The sequence below is a fragment of the Balearica regulorum genome, chromosome 2 (genome assembly GCF_011004875.1).
Source record: "Balearica regulorum gibbericeps isolate bBalReg1 chromosome 2, bBalReg1.pri, whole genome shotgun sequence".
NCBI classification, from domain to species: Eukaryota; Metazoa; Chordata; class Aves; order Gruiformes; family Gruidae; genus Balearica; species Balearica regulorum.
Window position 1 is genome coordinate 149,160,713 of NC_046185.1, and position 21,454 is coordinate 149,182,166.

General features: G+C 36.6%; 1 protein-coding gene across 4 annotated transcripts in view; it reads right to left on the reverse strand.

The window, feature by feature from the left end:
* Positions 1–21,454, reverse strand: part of PRTFDC1 (phosphoribosyl transferase domain containing 1) — a 45,499-nt gene that overhangs the window by 18,074 nt on the left and 5,971 nt on the right. For all 4 annotated transcript variants that reach the window (XM_075746369.1, XM_075746370.1, XM_075746368.1 and 1 more), the window contains exons 3-4: positions 19,907–20,090; positions 2,759–2,824 (exon numbers count right to left, since the gene is read on the reverse strand). In XM_075746369.1, coding sequence (XP_075602484.1) covers positions 2,759–2,824; positions 19,907–20,090 — 250 coding nt within the window. The remainder of the gene's footprint in view (positions 1–2,758; positions 2,825–19,906; positions 20,091–21,454) is intronic.

Below are 21,454 nucleotides of genomic sequence, written 5' to 3' on the forward strand. Positions count from 1 at the left end.
CTCCTCTCTCTCAGAATATTTATCTTTTTCATGGTTTGGGTCATTATACATTTTTCCCAGGCTTGTAATATTTTTATAAACAAAAGCATATTGTATAGAAGTACAGAGGAGATATTCTTCCTTCTGAAGAGCTATTATCCCTAACAGCCTCTTTTTAATTAGATTTTAAGATTTTTTGCTTTCTTTAAGCTTTCTCAGAAAAAAACCCCCGTTGTTATAGAACAGCATGTTCATGAATATACTCAGTAATCTTTTTTTCCAATAATATGGTTTGCATGGAAATGATTTAGCTGTTCACTAAGATTACAGGCTAGCCGAGGTTCCAGGTATTATTACATAATGAGGAGCACTTTAAGATCAGAATCTCAGAATCTTTTGTCTGCAGGTTTCAAAACTGTTTACATTATTGATACTTTTGAACTTTACAGAAACTTAATGGAACTTACATTCCAAACCCATGCTGGCACTTTTGGAAACACCTTCCATGATCATTAAGTTAATGGGACATAACCTGACATATTAATTTTTCAATATAATTGCAATCTTTTCTTAATAAGTACTCCAAGCAGGCAGAAGAAACATGCAGCTTGCTTAAAAGCAGGGAAGTTGAATTCTAGCAGTAAGTCTTCCACTAATTCACTCAGTGACTGAGAATGGTTACTAAAGCCAGCCAGCAGCTAAACTAAGGTACTAAAAAACACTTCAAGGAGAGATTTGCATGGACTGTAGGAGGCTCTGAATCAGACCACAAATGGCTGATTAGTAAAATGTGCTGAATACTTGCACTAATTGCTTATGTCAACAACAGATGGAGGAGTTGGCATCCGTGGACATAAGCCACTCCTTCATATATCCAACTTTAGACATGTAAGTATGAACATTTGAGCTCAAGCTTTGCATCCCAGCTTTTCAATCAGTAAAATAAGTCTTAAGGAAACCCCATTCTCACGTGTTACAGTGAAAATGCTATTTAATTATTCGTACATCAGCTGCGTCAGACTACCACACGTACAAACAAGTGCCGAACATGCCCTTTCAGCAGGTTTGCTCTCCTGACAGTCCCAGCACTCTCCTCCTGCTCCGCTTCAGCCTCTCTACACCCAGCTTCCAACACTGGGCTCCTTTTCTGATCAGCAACCGCCTTCGTTCCCAAACCAGCCACTTCACGCCTATCCAAGATCCCAGCTTCCTTACCCAACAATCCTAAACCATATTGCTGTTCAGTCTCCCCAAGTATCTCCTAGCCTCCCGAAAGGCAAATTTTAAGTCTTGTTCCATACCTGGGAACAGGAAGACCATGCCAACGCAAAAAAGGTCACTAAGATTTTCAATATAAGAAAACAATTTGCTTCATTTTTGGAAAGAGCAGAACTACTTGGGGTCAAATTTTCCTTATCGCTCATACACATGTGGACATACACAAATACACAAAGTCCTGCGAAAGAAAATAATGTTTTGCCCCCGTGAATTCGAATGATACTAGAAAGATTATATCTGGAAATGATACTAATAACTGAACCATTCATCAAGAAAATTTGAGATTGGAAGATGGAGAAGGGGAGCTGGGCCTGGAAGATTAGAAAGTATTTGGACTATTTGGGAAAGAGAAATGTTATGCAAGATGAATAGGTGCACTGCCAGTTCTGCCTGTGAGGCAGAGAAACATATTCAAAATCATCATAGAAAAACAGGTAGCTCCAGTGTTTGAATATTAGAAAGCAGCAAATGAACTCATATTTCCCAAGAACATGATTAATGATCTAGTGATAGTTTGGAAACAAACACCCAGCAGGAGTATTTAGAAGTGCAAATTGAGGACATACGTATCACTAAAATATTCAATATTTATATATATAAATGTATAACAACATTTTTTTCATTTAAGTTCTAGTTGCATCAAAACTTATTTAATATTAATGAAATATTTAAAGTTAGGTTTGTCTCTTCTTTTTCTGGTGTGCGATAGTACAACAAAACAAATGAGTTTGCTAGTGCTACATTTGAACGCTTTGATGAAACTGGTATTATTTAGTGCCAGCTAATAAAAGAGGAACTGCACGTACAGTGCAAATAACAAGGTAAGTATTATGTTGCCTTAATGCGTAAGTAAAGAATCCATTTCTGACCATTTTCCACATAGACCATTTGCCTAATGAAATCAGCCTTCCTTCCTCTTCAAAGTACTGCTTTGTATTACCATGGTTGGATGAAAATAGCCTTTTCACTGACTCAAACCACTCTCTTCCATTACCACAATGTTCAGGCACGGTGCAAAGCAAATTCAGTCATGCAGCCAGCCTGATGTTGAAATAATAAAAAATCCCATTTGATTATCTGAGTGAAAGCTTCCACAACTGAACTTTGTTCATTAGGCAAAATTGTATTAAACTCCTCATATGCTGAATTCAACAGGGATACTCAACGTGTGGTTTGCTTGCAGGCACCCACCGAAGGCAGAAAAAGCAAAGCTCCAAGACATAAACAAGCTCAAGGGAAGGATTCCAGCACAAATTTTGCCCACAATCTCACTGATGGTACATGTATAACTCTTGGGAAATCCCTACACTAGGCTGGAGGGGCTACATTCTGACCTTTTGGGGTGTCTGCAATCTGAAAGCAATGGCATTACAGCAATTTAATAGAGATTAATAAATTTCTTTGATTCCAGTATTAGTATCTGACAGTCCATGCACAATATTACACAGCTTTTCTCAAGTGTTTTCTTGTATTTTCTTTCTTAAATTTAAAATTAACAAACCTTCCCAGTCAGCTTTGAAAGATCGTCTCCTCCCATTATCTGCATATCTTGCATAGACTGATCATTCTGAAAGAAGAAAGACAAAACTTTGAAATTGGATATAACTATATAAAATAAAAGCATAAACATGTTAACTTTTTTTGGATCTTTCACAATCTTGATTACCAATATTTTCTAATGTTCGTTAGTATTGGTGTATGACAAAACCACACTCTCACTTGTTCCTGTGGCTTCTATCATCTCCTGGTTGTATTTAAGCTTTACTGAACTAGAAAAAGTTGCATCTTTCTTTTTAAAATACATAATGTTTCCTTGTTTGTTATTTCTTAATATGAGAAGTGTTGAGTAATGTTTTTGTCCCTTTCACAACGGGAAGACAGGAGCATCTCAACACTTGACCAAACACCTGGAAGCACTTTTTTTTTTTTTGAACAGTCTTCAGAAACACAGGCAAAATGTGTTTACATCTGTCACTCACACAGACAACTCAGCTATTTTTGAAGAAATTCACTCAGTATCTTTTTCGGGCTAAAAAAGTTTTGCAAAAATTATCACTTGTTATCAAGAATAGTTTCAGTGTTCCATACAGTTTCAAGAGTTTTGTTTTTGTATTTTCAACTAACTCAAAGATAAAATCCTTGAGGTCAATTCTGTAAAATAAAATACGGTCAATTAGGTTGAACTAAACACTAAACCCAACAAATGCTTTGATTTTCCTATTGGAAAAGTTAAAAAAAAAAAATAGTAAAACATTTTCTTTTGATAAATTGGTTTTACAGGCATTTCTAGGAGAAATTTGTTCTGATGGAAAATTCTCAGCCAGGTCTAGTTCAACTTCATTAACAGCAGCACATAAAGTTAAGATCACATAAGGGAGTCATATGGAAGCCCTACTTTTAAGACAAAAGAGGTCTTAAAGAAGGTAGCAAATTAAAAAATATATAGTCATGGCCAGGCTGTATGAACTTCCCAGAGCAAGCAAGAGCAAAATTAAGTATAGTTAATGTGGGTTTTTTGCCAAATTGGTGCATGTGCTAATCTAATCTCCCTACCCATAGGAAGACAGTGTTAATCCAATTTTAATAATAGCTGCAGTACCACAATGTGACACTGGAGTTTACTAGTAACATCAGGAAGCTTTATCATTACAAACAATTGCCAAAAATGCAATGCTTGAATACTTTGATTTTATTTCATAAATCCAGTGCTCTGAAGTCAAATGTTTTTCCACGAAACAATAATGGGCCAGCAGGACTTACAAGGTAGGTGAGGATTTACTGGGCTAAGGGGTTTATAGCTCTTCTTTTCCCCTCAGAAAGCAGCACCGGTGGAGATAGCATGCACACGCCTGCCACGAGGCACAGTTACAGCTGCACGCCTGTGCAGATGGAAACTGCATCTGCCCACGCTCACAGCACAGGTGGCAGAAGTCCAGGGACTTCCAAGGCACCTTTGCAGCCGCTTGATCACAAGCAAACTGACAACCCCAGGAACTATTCGTGGTCCCCACGGGAATGGGTTGTCTAAATTAATACAGCCTTCCTGAGAAACATAAGTAAAGGTTGCAGAATTGCCCAGATGACGTTTTCTCCAGGTTTGTGTACTGCAGACCCACCAAAAGACTCCCCTTTTACTCAGACTCCGCTCTCCAAAAAACTCTCCCACCACAGCTTTGTAGGAGGTCCTTAGCAGTCATTGCCTTAAAAACCAGTTTTTAGACCTGCATTCACTTTTTCTGCACTGGATCTAGGAGCTTTAGATCCTTTTCATGCTGCGCTGATTCGTTTCCTGGGAAACAGAGCTAGAGCAAGAATGAAGGTTACATCCCATACGTTTTCTAATATAAGTTCCAACATTTCTCTTACTTTTGTAACGAAAAACAGAAAGAAAAAAAAAAAGCAAGCAGAAGATTATTTTAAAACTAAATAAAAAGTGGAGATAGAGAAGATTTTAATTTCAGGCTTAAAAGCATAAACCTTTTGTTGTAGAGCAAGACAGGTCACTCTTCAAAAGTCAGGGATATATCCAGGTCAAGACTATTATAAGACTATAAAAAGCAGATAGTTTCTAATATCTACCACAGCATGTGTAACCAAGGCAGTGACAAAATATTTTTTCATTTCCAAATGAGAAAGACTGGAATTTCATTAACAACCAATACACATGAATTACTGAGGGGGCAGTTTGCCATTAGTTGCTAGCTGAAAAAGAGAGGGGAAAAACAGATAACAGTGAGGTGCAATGATTAATGAATTTATTTATTTTTAACTAAAACCCAATCTCTTTCAGCAGTCTTCACAGCAGCACTATTTCCTTTGCATTTGGTATTTCTGGCTCCAGCTGAAAGGAAGATGCTGAAATAGCATCTTCATTGCTGGCAAGCAGTTAAGCAAACACAAAAGCCATTGAGAGCTGGGGGATCAGAGCATCCCGTCAATCTGCGTATTCACTCATGGGCTGCTGTGACACAACTGCACACCATTATGAAAATCCTCATTTTCTGACTGGAGAACGATCACTGTCAGAGGACAGGACTAAGTATTCACTGTGCCTAAAAACCATATAGAAAAATGCAGCTCAGAACCCTCCAGCCAAGATGCTTTCAAGAAATTTAAATAAATTACTTGCATCATGCAGTAGAGCAATTCTCTTGCAAAAAAAAAAAAAAAAATCAGATCATTGATTTTAATGCCATTTATAAGTATCTCTACATTCATCAATTAACTCATATTGTAAAATACATACCTGCCAAACAGCAAGAGTCAATACCACGATGTCACATTACCGTAATCATAATGTTCACATAGTTAATGTGCACACTATGGTTGCCATGGGAACCTCTCAATGCTTTTTTCTGAGTTCTCAGTTTATAACCTCAAAATAAAACTGCACTAAATGTTAAGTATAAAGTATAATAACTTTCAGGAAAGAAAAAAAAAAATGGTACTGTTTCATTCAGTACCAATTACTGTCAATTCAGAATTGTCTGTTTAATTTTCACGGTCTCAAATCATTCAGAGCTTCTTTTTTCCTTTGGGAGTTGTTCTGTACCTTGACAAAACTGATATGATTGAGTCTCTAGGACTTCTTATAAACGCAGAGACATGAATTAAAGGTTCATTTTCCATCTCCCAAAGTTCCTCAATACTTGCTTTCTAACATCCCTAAACCTTATCGACACTAATTTTGCTGTTAAATGCTTGACATTATATTTAATGTCCCAGATAGAGACATATCAAAATCACACTATGTTTTGGTTAATGCAGCACAAAATTTGTTGCAGCGGTTTCTAACAAGACATGATGCATTTTGTCACATCCCAAGCTATATTTAATAGTGCATTTCTGATTTTTTTTTCTGTGTTTAATAAATCTGCTTTTTCTAGGATAAATCTCAATTTCTTTGGTTTTACTTGCTATGTTGTGCTTTTTCATCTGTTCATCTTTGGTTTATAATTTTGTTTCATTCAGACCTTGTCAATAGACATCTTCAGATGTCAACATACATCTTGATGAATGAAAGGAATAATGTTGCTATTTCATGCTGTTTTTCACAGCATGCAAGACAAAACTTTGACTTTCTATGTTGATTGGAAGTATAGATATTTAAATTCCATCTATACTAAGTTATGTCTTTTGAACTGGGTGGGGCACAAAATTATTACATCTCTTTTACATCTCCTGAGATCAACACTTGGACATAGTTCAAGTTACAAGTGAAATGAGTTGGGTGGTCTCAGGAAAATTTATTATAAACAACATTGCTCATCTGAAAATTGCATCAAACTGTGAACAGCTGTTACTCTGCTAAAGAAACAGGATCTGGAGTACATTAACACTGGGATCACTGAAACAAAGATTCTTTAATCATGGCAAAAAAAATAGCTCTAACATAACAGCTTAAATGCACAACTAAATTATGAAATATGGACACTGGGTCATTATCACACATTTAGTTACTATAGTCTGCACAGTTCATATGGAATTTCTTGGAAAAAATGTGGTTACCTTTTTTTCCCAAAATTCTTAACAAAGAAGGATGTGACCATCAGACCTGTTCTACTTTGATTTCTACCACTTGGGTGATAAAGCAGATCTGCCAACCTGAGGATTCCCATGAGGACAGCTCTCTCACTTTGCACCATCATCCCATCTCCTACAACTGGGTTTTCCAGGAAGGTTTTGACTAAAAAGAAGTGATCGACAGACCATCACTGTCAGTTGTCCCTTGGAACTTCAAGCCGTTGAATACAGAGCATCTCTAGGGCTTCTCTTATCCTTCCCTAATGGCTAAGTGAAATGATTAGGACAGAATTACTGCCTGTGAAGTTTCTGATTTATACCCACAATTAGCAGAGTTTGAAAAGCAAGAGCCAAGCACCACTTCACTGATAGGTTTGATGCAGAGTAGAGTTCAGTCTTCACATTTACTTTGGCCTCACCTTTATATTTTCTGTTAAGACTGTCATTAACTGTGTGATCTATGCTGCTTCTGTTCTCATAAGTCGACCCATGACCTTGAAATGTCTTCATTAAAGACAGGATTACTCTGTTCCTAATTTAGGTATCTGAAAGTTAAATCTATGCATCCTGGGCTCCCTTCATAATCCATGGAGAAAACAAGATAGATCACATAAATTATCTATTTCACCATATGGGAAATTTACAGCAGATAGCTTACACCTAGACATCCAACTGAGAAATCTGAAGCCAGGTGAGATGAATCCCAGCTTAAGAGATGAGATCAATATTTTGTTCCTAAAATCCTCACTGAGCATGCAGACAGAAATTATTTTCAATTGCATTGACCACAGGCACATAAGAAGCAATGATCTTGACTATTTTCCATTAGTAACATCCTGAACTACTCACTTAGGCTCTGTCTCACACAAACATTTAACACAATTCCCCTTGTACCACTCCAGGATCATTTGCTTGCATGTTTACTCAAAGGTTTCATTTTAATCTAGGTAAAATACATTTGAGGAGAGATTTCAAAAGATACAACCAATCTAATATTTCTTCCAACTTATGTCACGAAAATTAGCAAACAATCTGCAGATTTTTTACAAAAATTTTACACACATGATTAATAGGACTCTACACTCAAAACTTCTTGGAGCAGTAATATAATTTTACCTATAGCGTCTACCCACTGAATAATGAAATCAATTGGATCTCATGTGTGTGGCGTTCATGATCACCAAGAATGGAGTCTTAACGAGCCTCAATAAAACAATAACTTGCATTCGATACTGGAGGAAGCATAGCAACTGGATAGGGTAACAGTAACTTTGAAGGTGATCTGACAGCTGCATTTTGAATGGCACTGAGGGAACAAGGTGGATGGTGTTAAAGCCAAAAAGGAGATGACAATTACCAAGGTAATGAATAATTATGATTTGAACAAAATTCTTGGTAGTTCATACAATAAAGAAAAGCTGAGATTTTAGAACATCACATGGACACAATTGACTTATGAAATGGATACATGTTTTCAGATGCATGGCTACAATACACTGCTGCACAAAAATTGAAAATCACAGAAAACCTAAGAACTGTATACTCTGGCATACAAATCAACACATACTACAGATATGTTTTTCAGTTGAGAACAAAACATAGTGCTCAGATGAAAGAGAGCAGATATGACAAGAAATTACTTTCCAGTTAATATCTTTCAAGCGTGAAACCACAGAAGCAATGTCTGTCACACAACTTTTAAATAGAAAAATATTACTTCTATGTGAGTTAGCTGCAGCAAACTGATTCATAATATAACCAAGCTTTCTGCATTTAAAAAGACAGCATTGGAGAAATTAATTGCAGGTATTGGCAGAGTTTAGAAAGATGTATCTGCAGTTATAAAGACTTCTGCTTTGAAATTATATACTCTTCAATAATTATAATATCTTTTGCTACATGACCATGCTCTACCATCTCAGTCATCAACATAATAATTAAAATGAAAATTTTGATGTTCTAGTTTGGATGCTGACACCCTAGTATGGAGCTTACTTGCTTTGCAGCCTGCCTCCTGAGAAGTACTTCAATATATGAATATGTTGGTTGAGGGAGTGTCAGCATGGCATTTACATCATCTGTTAACCTGTTTTGACTACCAGGTAAAGTCAAAATGACGTATAAATTATAGGCTATGAAATTATCCTCTGTATATCAGCAGAAGTAAGAAAAACATCCGTGGAATGGTAATACATAGGATGCTGTACTTACAAGCAACATATGCTTGAACTACTACTATTTTAGGTTTCTTCTCTAAAGAACAGCTAAGAAGAAAGGATCTCAAGAGGGTAGGTCGGAAAAGGGACTGTCATGGTTCATAGCAGCCAACTAGAAGGAGTATCCAGGCTTAAGTAGCAACATTCACAGGACAACTAGTAAGTACTGTTAAGCTGGAGACTTAGCAAATGACTGGGAATGATATGGATCACTTCCTAGTAAAGACTGGAAAGTGTGCGTTCCCTTTCCCAGAATCAAATGTAAACCAAGGAGCAGACTGCAACCTCCGGCGCACGCCCACATTCAAAATCACCAATGCGAGGTCACTGATATATTTCTAGGAGGTGCTTTGAATACCTTGCAAACAAGCCAACAGTGCCGAACCAACTGGAAATCAAATACAGTCAACTGGCATACGCTCACTGTCAGAACATCACCTATCCCACAGGGACAGCAAGGGTACATTTGCACTGAAGCACTGATGGTTTCGTGTATCTCTGTTAAAGTTGAGGCTACGGTGCTTTGCTCAGCTGCTTAGTAACCACACCACTGACTGTGATGGGCTGAGATCTGTCTTATTGCTATTGTCAGCATTACCTTAGATAGTTAATTTTAAACTGGTATAGGTATATCTATCTGAGCTCCAGGTACTACAGTGTAAGACATATTTTACATCCCTATGGTTAGATCTACAGTACAACTAATTTGAAGATTTCACTTATTTTTTATTCTTTTTCTTCCTTGTCGTTATTCCATAACAAAACAACTCCATTGCACAGGTTTGGAAGTGCTTCAAATTCAGGCTAGTCTATCCAGTTCCAGGGAAGGCCAGAGTTCTGCAATGAGGAAGTTGGCTTTGGACAAAGAAACACAAACAACGAACTTACTGACAGCAAGGTACTCCTTATCGGCTGACCTGTGGTAACACATGGGTATGTTTCCTCCTTGCTGTAAAAGCAGGGCAGATCATTCAGCTTAAACAACTCTCAGGGCAACAGTAAGTTATTAAAAATTGGATTGTTTACAATCATCCGTTCACACATTCAGTAATTTCTTGTGTACCAGGACTCCTGCATGCCTTCTCTGTATTTAATCCAAAGAAGGTAAGGTACCTTGAAATAGATACTAGAAAATTCATCCCCTATAGGAGTTGCTTCCATGGAGATTCTCTGGTATCTAATGGAGCATAAACTGCCATTGAAGCTTCTTCCTTCCCAGTCAAGGGATTTGGAAGTGATCTCTCATGTGTGTACTCTCAGATATCAACAGGTGAACTCACATGAAATGTTAATGAAGTTAACACAGGTTAATACAGATTACACCTGTAATTCTGTAAATTCTTTACACTCTCTTATTTTGTTGAACACATGTGTTCAACACTATCTCCACCTATCAATAAGTTCTGCAGGTACACGGAATAAAGATATTTCAAATATTTTCAAATAAAGAAAATTTTCTAAAATCATGAGTGCATACATGATCTACCTCTGTAGTTTTATTGTGGGTAAAACCTTCCTTAAAATCTCTAAACAGAGATACAAATTCAGTTTTATTGGCATAAACATAAAGTAACTCTACAGGAAAAGGGCCAAACTGTTGTAAATTGCAGCACAATTTAGACCAGTTAACTTGGCTAAGAAGGATTATAGATGATTAATTATTTCCTATTTTCCTTTCTGGTTTAGCAATTAAATTTTATTTATTTGCTTGGTATTGCTTCAATGGGCAATTTTGTTTAAGGATGAGGCAGTAAGATTGCAGCACCACATATACCCATATGGCACAAACAGCACCTGGACACTTAAAAAGATCAGCAAGAACTGAAATCAAGAACATGTGATACCACATGTTTTGAATTGTTTGTAAATCAGAAACACAATATATCCTCAAAATTCAGGTTAGTTTCCACAGTGTATTCTGAGGTTTCCTTGTACTATAACTTCTTTTTATTCTGTAAGATAACATTTAAAACATAGGAACAAAATCTGCATATGTTGCAGGGTAAGAAAAGGTACTAACAATTTCATAGGGCTGTTCAGTCCTGTGAGATAAGGTTCATACTTTGTCTGCAGAGATGGAAGGCAAGTACAATTTAAAACTTACTGGCAAAAGAACAGTTTAGGAAATTACTGCCATAATCCTACTCAGGCACTCATTTTGGACTGCCAGGAGGTATTACTAAAGGTGTCCACCTTTTGTGATAAAGTAATAAAAGCTCACACTGTTGGAATAGGAGACTTGGGCTTCTTTTCCTCCTCAGCTCTCAGAAGACCACCATAAGCTAAAGATTGTAGGGAAAAGCTTCCTCCTGTTACTATGCTATGGTAATGAAGAAATCATAAAGGAGATCAAGGATGCTATGGCCAACCAAACCGGACTCAGCTAGGGAAAAGTCAGTTTGGGTTCAAGTCCATGTGAACTGGAGAACCTGTCTTTTACCCATTTATTGTTTAGCATGAAATGCATGAACATTACAGCAGCAGAACTGGAAGTCATGTCTCCCAGCATCAACAGAGGATCTCGGCATGCCAGTTGGGACACTACTAGATCCATATGTAGCATCTTACCCCATTTTTTTAATTGTGTGGTAAAGTAATGAAGAAAGTAAATGAATACTGTGAAAAATCTAGTACAGTGAATTTGTAGCTCTGTACTAAACCCCCTGTCCCTTTTTTTTTTGGGGGGGGGGGGGTTCTGAAAGCACAAGAGAAAACTGCTTTCTCTAGACTAAGCACAAAGTACTAACCTTCTGACCTGGACTATCAGCAGTTCCTAGGATTTGGTGATAAAAGAAAGGTAGGAGAAGAATCTTCAAATTTGTCAAATAGCCACAGGCTGAGAAAACAGACAGATAGGTGTAAGCAAATCCACAAAAGATGAGACTGATAAAAACCTAAAATGCTTAGTCACTTCGAGCAATCTGGCGTCTGGTGTATCATTGACTCTTACAACTCAGTAGCGCACTCTTTCATACCACTACGTTTAGTCCCTTGGCTAAAGTGACAACTTGGAAACTTTTGACAACACACATATCCTTTATGAGTTTTCTTGCAAGGTTATTTTATAGTATCTGTTTTCTTTTTAAATAACTTGTCTATCAAATGAGGAAGGAAAAGAATTTTGTATTCTTCACACAGATCAGCACTGCAACAATATAGTACTGCTTGTTGTTGCTATATTCCTTTAAAGTAACCTTTTTGGTTTATGCCTTACAGCACCCCTGGGGTGTGGCACTACATGAACATTGCACATCCTATGATCTGTTTTAAGAAACAGCATTTAAGAGATGCCAATAAAAGAGAGTCATAGAATTCCTTGGGAAAATTAGAACCCTCTGGCATTTTTAATTAATTTTGCCCCATTTCAGATCTTAATATAAAAAGCCACACACTAAATGATATTATTAGCATCCAAATAAGTAATCGAGGTGATATTTTTTCAATGCATAAAGATGTCACAATACTTTCAAACTCATCAGATCTTATTTGTACAACAGGATTAGCAACCATTATGTTCTGGACCTTTCTTATATGTAAGAGCATATCTCCCTGTCACTGTAAAAATCTGTAAAGCAGACTGAAAATATGGACTGCAGTCTCTCCTAATGATGACATACAGTATTGCTGCAAATGTCATAATTTAGTAGTCGCTTGCTGTATTTTTGGCGGAATATGAAACAAAATATTTTACTAAAACTAAAAATCAATTTTTAGTCTTTGTATCAAACCACTGCTTTACAACAAATATTGTATCCAGGGGAACTTTAGAATCAAACTCTTTGAAAAGATGACCTCTTGAATGCTTTTAATGAAATCCCTTGATGCTTTGAATCTGTTCTAAAACTGACCAATTCTAAAAACATCCATGGTATCAAATGTTAAGATATTCCAGAAATCTGGATTGCTCAAAATACCAAAGATTTAAGCTCATGTAAAAAAAAACCACGTATTAAAAAAACTTACGAGAAATTAACTTCACATCTAAACTTCCATTTATACATAGTAGCTGTACCCTCTGTAACATACTGTAATCAAAAACATTTATTTCAAATTGGAAAACATTTTTCAAAAGGAAACATTACAGCTTGTTAGAAAAATGTGACCCTTGGGGAGAAAAATTTCTCCAGAAAGATTAGAAAATACCTCTTGTGGAGTTTGCATTAGATCTGAAGTCCAGAAGAACAGAGTATCAACACACAATACAGGAAAACAGTACATTTTTTCAGTTAGAACAAAGAATTCCACGGCTAAAAATCACAGATCAGTATAAAGGAAGGTAATACCTAAACAGGGAACAATAGGTAAAAATGAAAAGTATCTTGACAAGGCAAGTAATGACTTGCTTTAATATGCCCCATAAATGCCTTAAAACAGTATTTTGATATTGCCGGAGAGCTGCAGCACAACTCGGTACCATTCTGTCTTCCCTGCCACATCTGTTCTTGTTCTGTCCCCATGGCAATCAGGCCGCTTCCTACTCAGTTCTCCCCCGGCTGAGCTGTTTGGTTCCCCAAATCTTTTATGTGTGAGTCACTGAAACACTTACTCATACTTAAAAAAAAAACCCACTAAGAATTCAGATGGTGCTAACATATTTAAGTGGTGTGTAGGTGTGTTATCTGATGCACACAGAGATCACCCCTCTATGAGTAAGTCTTACATTACAGATAAACCTGATAAACTGTCTGTACGATAGGCTTATTACGACCTTTCCTGAACTATCCCCACAAATTAACGCCTACTTATATTATTAGTAACAGTCCAAGCCCCTAAGCAGTGTCCAACAGGAAAATACTGTATTTTTTAATTAAAATAACTTGAATCAGAAACATTTTCTTCCTCCTTACACTCAAGACAGCCTTGAGCGAGTGATGAATTTAAGTTCTCATATCTCACAACTCTGCCATCATGTTAAATGGAAGCTGTAGGTGCCTAGAAAGGAGAGCATCTGCCTCCAGTCCTGAGAAGTTTCACGACACTAAATTTTAAGGTCACATTTTATTACATATAGTACCGCCTTCTTCAGTTTGCCTTAGAACACTATTAAAAGCAGGTTGGGTCACAAAAATAATTAGGGTTGAAATATCCATGCTCCCTCTGATACCTCTGAGGAGCACCTCTCAGATAAGGGGAGTCTGAGGCTTGCACACGTGATAATGAGGATCCCTTGACTATGGTCAGAGTCCTTTTTCCAGAAGAAGCTGTGCTGACTAAAGAAGTTACTGCCCACAAGCTGTCCCCAGCTGCTTGTAACTCTCCCTCTGGCAGGGGCTGCTGGCAGGCTGGGATGAATGTGTGCATCTGGGTCAGTAAAAATGAATCCAGGGAGATGAAGCAGTTCAAACAGAAAGTCTCTGGTAACCGACCTCATCTGGGCTGAGACAGGTTAGGAAGTGCTCAGAAGCAGCTGAGCTGGCAAGTGTGACTGGCAGGAGGGCACTGCAGTTGCCAGGAATGAACTGGCAGCTGTTGCTGTTCCAGCCAGTGAAGATGTAATCAGAAAAGAGACTCGTTTCCCATGTCTTTGTTTTCACACCAAACCACTATCTGTACCTGATGTACAGGTGAAGCTGGCAGGATAGTTAATTCCCAAAGTTCCCTGAATCATGCTGTTACTCTAATAACACCAGGCACAATTTAACCAAAGAGACTGACATTCTTCTCATTACATTTTTGTAAATTTCTTTTAAAATTCATGAGCTAATTGCAAGAATAAGCTTTTGGGACAACTTCCGCTACTAACACATTTTCAGCTATTTCTCTGGAAAGCTTGAGTGTCTCTGAGGCTGACATTTTGCAATAAGATGCCTCTGCATGTAGAAGTGTTTTTAGTTTCTTTCATGAAAAATATTCTATTTTTAAACAAGTCTTGACACTTGGAAAATGAACATTTGGAAACAGTTAGGAGGACTGTGAATTGTAGCATCTCTAAACATTCTATCCACACAAAATATGATCTGTTTCCACTGTTCCTCACCTTCTTAACCAGCTCTGGTCTTAATTTTAAGTTTCAGGAAATAACTGAAGCCTCAGAGATACAGAGAAAGCACCAGTGCCTGCTTAAGACTTGGGAGTATCTTTGGCTTGGAACTGTAAAGGACCTTTTACTCATTCATTTAGCAGGTTTGAGCTTTCACTCAAAAAGATACTACTACTTCAGGGTGCAAATGCCATTTTATCCATTCATAAACATGGAAAAGTACACAGAGATAAAATCCCTTTGGCAATTCTAGGAGTAGCTTTCTAGTCCCAAATCTCTCAGCTTTGGCTTGCCCATAAGACATCTATTTGGCAGCACAGTCTACAATCACTAGAACACATTTCTCAGAATAGCAACAACTTTAAGGTTATCCTTGACACTGGTAGCTTCTGTGGACTAAATTAATGTCATATTTTTGTTGCCCATTAGCTTATAAAGTATATCATGCTGAAAAATTCTCTGTACAGCTGTTCACTGTCTACAGTGCTGGCTGCAAGCCATATATCTGAAAAAGGTTAAAAAAGTATATTTTAGTTTTTTAATGTCTAGTACGTGCACAACCTGTCTCCAAATTAAATAAATAAACCTACACTGAAGATATTTATTTGCATGTCAAAATGAGAATTTAAAGATAAATTGGAGTTCGATTCTGTGACATTATTGCAGAATTTGGCCTTAAAGTTGATAGGAATTCATTCTACCAGGTAGCCTCCAGTTTGTAATTCTTCCATGGCTACTCAGCATCAAGAAGATGACAGGGTCATCAGCTAAACTGTGTGCATGAAGTAAAATAAAGGGAACTCAGAACCTGCACAAGAGAAAACCTGTAAGTACAAAAGCTAATGTGGATTCTCTTTCATCTCAGGATGCGCAGTTTTCTCAGGAGATCATAGCTGTGTTTTCATGACACACAGCCATGGAGATAAACAATCATTGTAACACTGGTGAAGAGTCTGGGTACAGATACGAATAATTAAATGCAAGGAATACACTTAGTTGTTTCTTTTGTTGTTGTTTATTGTTAAATGAATAAAACCATGTTGAAGTTACTTGCTTTTTAGGGTCAGGATTACAATATATTGTTTTCAGATGTTCATACTACTCTTAAAAAAACCAAGTTCCATACAGCAAAATTATACTTAATAAGAATAGGTTATTATGCAAAGCAGGAAAGTACATTTTACACCTTTCTCTACTCTGATCACAGTCTGATGCCTCATGCTGTTGTGTTTTTTACAATGTGAGCATTTAGTAATGATGCATGAGAAGTAAAGCTACACGGCAGAAAAATAAATTATTTTACTACATTTACCAACTGGCTTTCAAGTTACTCATAAAATCCCTCTGTTTCCTTACTCCTACAGCAGAGAGATTTAGCAAAACTATTTACTGAGATGGCTTCATACAGCAAAAACATTCAGATTTCTACTAAACAATGCTTGTTTTGTTGCTTGTTTTTGGAATTTTGCAGCACTAATGGTCCTGTTTATGCCAAGATTAATAACCAACAGTTGTAAATACATTTCAAACAACTGGAGGCTGAAGAGGAAACAGATCATATCAATGGATTTGTTTGTGAGCAGACTTCAATGCCACCATTATGCATGGATTATAATTCAGAGGTTCACGTTTTTTTATTAGTTATGTTCTGGAAACCATAAATAATGTATTCATTTTAAAAAATTACATGATTGACCAAATCCACATAATCCTCTAGAAGTTTCCTCCTAGTGACTAGCAAGCAACATTCCTTTGAAGTTCATTCATATTTTTCAGGCTGCACCTCCAGTTTCAGTTTCAGGAATTCTGTTTAATGTCTAAGAACTAATACTGATGTCTGTAGAGTATAAACAGTATAGCCACATTATTTTTAAGCTACAGTTTCCCAAGTTCGATTCCACTTTGTTTCCTCTGAAAATAATAAACAAAGGGTGTTTTCCCACTTAACCTGCATATATATTAAATTCAGTAAACTGACATGCCGATTTGAGGTAATGAAACTAAGACATCATTTGAAAAACACAGAAGGTTTTCTCATAAAAATGTCCAAGTTTAGGCACATATGTCAATACTTTGCAAACCAGATAAAACCATCCTGATTCTGGAAGTACAAACAGCCACTCATCTCATTAATATCTAGAGAATCTAAATGCACTATGCTTTTTTCAAAAATCAATTTATACGTATGAGTAACTCTAAAAAAGAATTTACATGTCCAACTTTCAGCTACATAATATGAAAGCAGATCTTAATATCTTAGTTAAGTGTCTGGAATATGATGAGAGGTTTGAAAAACAAAGAGCCATGCAAAGCTAGTCATATTTGCAATCTCCTTTTAGTTAAAGTTAATCATGTCTGTACACCAGACATCAAAATACATTTTCTGCTGATGCTTTGCAGTTAAGATGCACTTTCACTGATGCCAAGATCTGACTTTGGGTCACAATTACCAGCCCTTTTTGCCATGTTTAAACCAAGAAATCCCACTTTAAATTACAACCTCTAAAAATTGACTAACCTTTCAGTATTGAAGTTGGAATGAGACAATTCAAAAATCCCATGAGTCTGATCTGAAATTAGTTGTTGGATTTAAACAGCTGGAAGGGGGGAAGGGAGACATATCTGAAGGACTCCCTTTAGGAGAGAAATAGAGAACAGTTAGTAAAAGGAAGCAGGTTAAATAATGTGAGAAGAACAGTGTCTATAGAATGAAAAAGGAATAAAAAGAGAGAAAAATGGGTTCAGAGCAGTAATAAGTCTTAATAGAAAGTGGAACAGAAAAGGCAAAGGGAGGCAAAGGGGTGGAATCTGTGATGCTCCAAGACTTCATGTAGAGTCTCACCTCGAACACTGTAATTATTTGCCTCTGATTAAAGTGTAAAACACTGTGAGAGGTATGATACTACAGAATAAACTGACGTGGGGGATTTGGGAGTCTCACATAAGGCTGGGACAAAGAGTCACTCAAACTAGTAAACAGCTAGTTCCCCAAGTGTTCTGACCACGGCTATGTTGACAAGGGTACGTTCTCTAAAACCTGCAATTGGACAAGACACAACGATAACTAAAACGCAAGGGATGGCAGGTAGTGGTACTAGTGCTTTAGTCAGTACTACCTTTATGCATATCTCATGGAATGAATCCACCAACATTAGCATCATTCCAAACTTATACTGCAGTGTCATTCAGCTTCTCAAGACCAGGCAGATATCAAGCACTGTTCCAAGCACTAAATCCAGCATAGCTTCAGGCTCTAAATACATGACACTTGTTTGGAAGAATTTATAAGAAAAAAAGGATTTCTTTTCTAAAAAACTAGATGCAAGCACTAGTTGTAGGGAAGGTGCTACCTTCCTGCTAAAGCATGAGGAGGCTAAGATCCAAAATATGCACAGCCATGTGCATGCTAAGATGCATGCTAAGATCATCTAGGACTTAAGTCTTGATAATGGCATCCTGCATAACAAAATTTATATTGCAGTTTCAGCCTGATATAACATGCTTTTATTTTATTTCCTAAGCAATGATGTGAAGATATCCACACTTGAGGTATACATCTCCTGCCACTCATTGGTTATGGGTTAGTATGACTAATAAGAGTTGACTGGTCACCAAGGAAAGAAAATTTAACACCAGGGTATCTTCATACGGGATAAAAGATGACCCAATAGGAAAAGCACGTGCATTCCTTAAATGCCAGGTAAAAAATAAGAACCAATTTAAGCAATTCCACTGTTCGCCAAGCAGTATTACTGAAATGCTATAATTACTACACCAAAAAAATATGAGTATAATTTCCATGTGCCTTCATGTGAGACAAACATTATATTTTACTTTCTTAATTAGTTCTGTAATACTGCTAAATACCTAGAAATTGTACAATATTAGTATTGCACTAGACATGACTAATTCTTCAAAGAGAAGTCCCAGGACCAAATCCTAAACAAATGGCTACAAAAGGCTCTCATCCATTTCTCTTCCATGATGGAAAAAGTTCAGACTGGATTTGTGAAAGTTAGGAAAAGTTTATGGTCACTGGCGTTGGAGCAAAATGCCGACAAATTAATCTCTGTCTGTGGAAAGGACGTAGCATTATTGTGGGACCTACTGGACTCAGCAAGTTGCATTTGTGCTCAGAGAGCAACGGTATTATCACTCCATTTATTTAGTGTATTTACTCAGACATTTCTAGGACAACTTATTTCTAGAAATGCTCCCTCACTGTGGAGGTGGAATAGAAATGTATAGCTTATGCAAATAGAAATTGTAATCAGGCATTGTAAAAAAAAGGCCGGTCATCCCACTACCATTGCTTCACTAAAACAAATGAATCATTATTGCATAATTTCCTCTGAAGATAACAGGAAGTCTTGATCCTTACCTCAACACTGGATTTAGTTCAATGGCTTATTTCATTTTCTTATAAAACACTATCATCATCTAGTGGTATGTTTTGCTAATATGTAAACTGCATGTTATGAAGATGAAAGCATTTCATTTACTTAGCATTAAACATTTAGAATAAGACATAGATTTATCATCTTGCACTTATGCCAAACTATGTGGAAGTGGGGGTGGAAAATAAAGTTACATGAAATAAACTTGACAGACCTATTGAGGATTTTGAGAACAAACGACATGCTGACATTTTACATGACAGAAACTTGAATAATTTTCTGTCCAAAAGTGAGGACAGACTAAATAAAAAAAATACAGCTTGAGGATGCTTCATATCCTTATTCATACTATCCATAAAGTATAAAGGGACATGACCAAATATTTTGAACAAAACCTCATAGGTTTTTCAAACAAAAATATTTTTGACACTGTTTTTCTTATAATTGGGGGTGGTGAAATTTCCCATTTACCAAAGTCCACTATTTATTATGAACATACAACCAGAATCTACATAAATAAGTTGTTGACTTACGTGGTAACTTTTCAGTCTAACAAAATCGACTTTCATGGAGATGAACCTTTCTGAATTTCTGCTGAGATTTTTAATGTGCTCCACAAGGTCAGCACAGAACTTGTAGCCACCTTTGAGGACACAGAGAACCACAATATCATTGTCTCCAATGTCTTGCATAATATCTTTGGCCAATCGTTCTGTCCTGGGGCAAAAAAAATTAAGGATAAAATAACATTAGATGCAGATTCTCTAAGTTCATGGTATGCTTCCCATGTGGTTACAAAGAAACACTATGGTGACTATATAGCTTGACTGACAGTCTGTTTAAGTGTCTTGATTTGGCTGGCTTTTGATCAAGTTCACAGAAGGCGGATATAGAGTGATGGATGCAAGATGCAAAGCATGTGAATCAAACTGGTTAACCTTAAATGCATAAATTCCCCAGTTATAGAAAAGGGAGTAACACATCTCATCATATGTTGAATTCAGAAGCATTTCAGACACTTCGGAGTAAAAAATACAACTTAGCCTTCAGTTTTACCTCACAGGAAACATCAATATAAAATATTCCTGTGCAACCACCTAACTTGTTACATTAGTTACTACCCAAGAACAATAAATTAAGCGAAAGATAGGGAAGAAGATTATTAAAAAATACTTCTCACTGATAGGCTTTGGAAAACACTACCCCTACAATTGTTATAGAACTATACACAAATAGTATAAAGAAATATATCAATCAAAATTTTATAAAGAGTGTATGTTATCACTATTTCACACAGCAAAAAAGAAGAGTGCAAAGAACTTAAGTGACTTGCTCAAGGTCACACACGTGAGAATAATAAGCTCCAATTAACTCGGAATTGCAGGGTTCCCATATCTGTCTTCTCTTTGACAATTCTGCCTTGCAAACACAACATGGCGGATGATTGAAACCAAAAGATACACATTTCTGCCATACAATTGTACATAAATTTTCAAGATAAAAATAATAAACATGAATGCTTATCTTAAGTAGCTTTGATTTCTAAAGAGCAAGGTAGATGGCATTTCTAGACCTAAAACAGGGTACCAGGTCATTTTGAGATGTAAAGCAGGTATCACATAAAACTGAACAATGTTGTCTGGTGTTTTGAGGAAACACAGCTCACTGCATTATTTTCTGTAAACACTTTCGTTGGAAAGTTCTTTGATAGCTCTCTGAATTAGGTTAGTATTTTCGGTGAGTGGACTTCTTTACAGGATGCATTTTATTAAATAATCCTATAACTTATCCCATATCTTTCAGGATTACATTTTTCACCTATTCTTTTCCTCTACCCACTGTAATATGGGAATCCATTTGCCACTACATGAATACATTGAACTTTAGTGAAATCTACATGTATGCATGTACTGGAGAAGAATAAGCCCTATATTGAAGATAATATACTAGTTATGAGCAAAAGTTGTCATTTTATTTTCAGATCTTTGTATTTTTAATGCTCAGATAAATTCCATATAGCAGCAATTAGTATTTTTTAGATTTGAAAAATGGAAGATATCATTAGATCATCTTGTTTCACC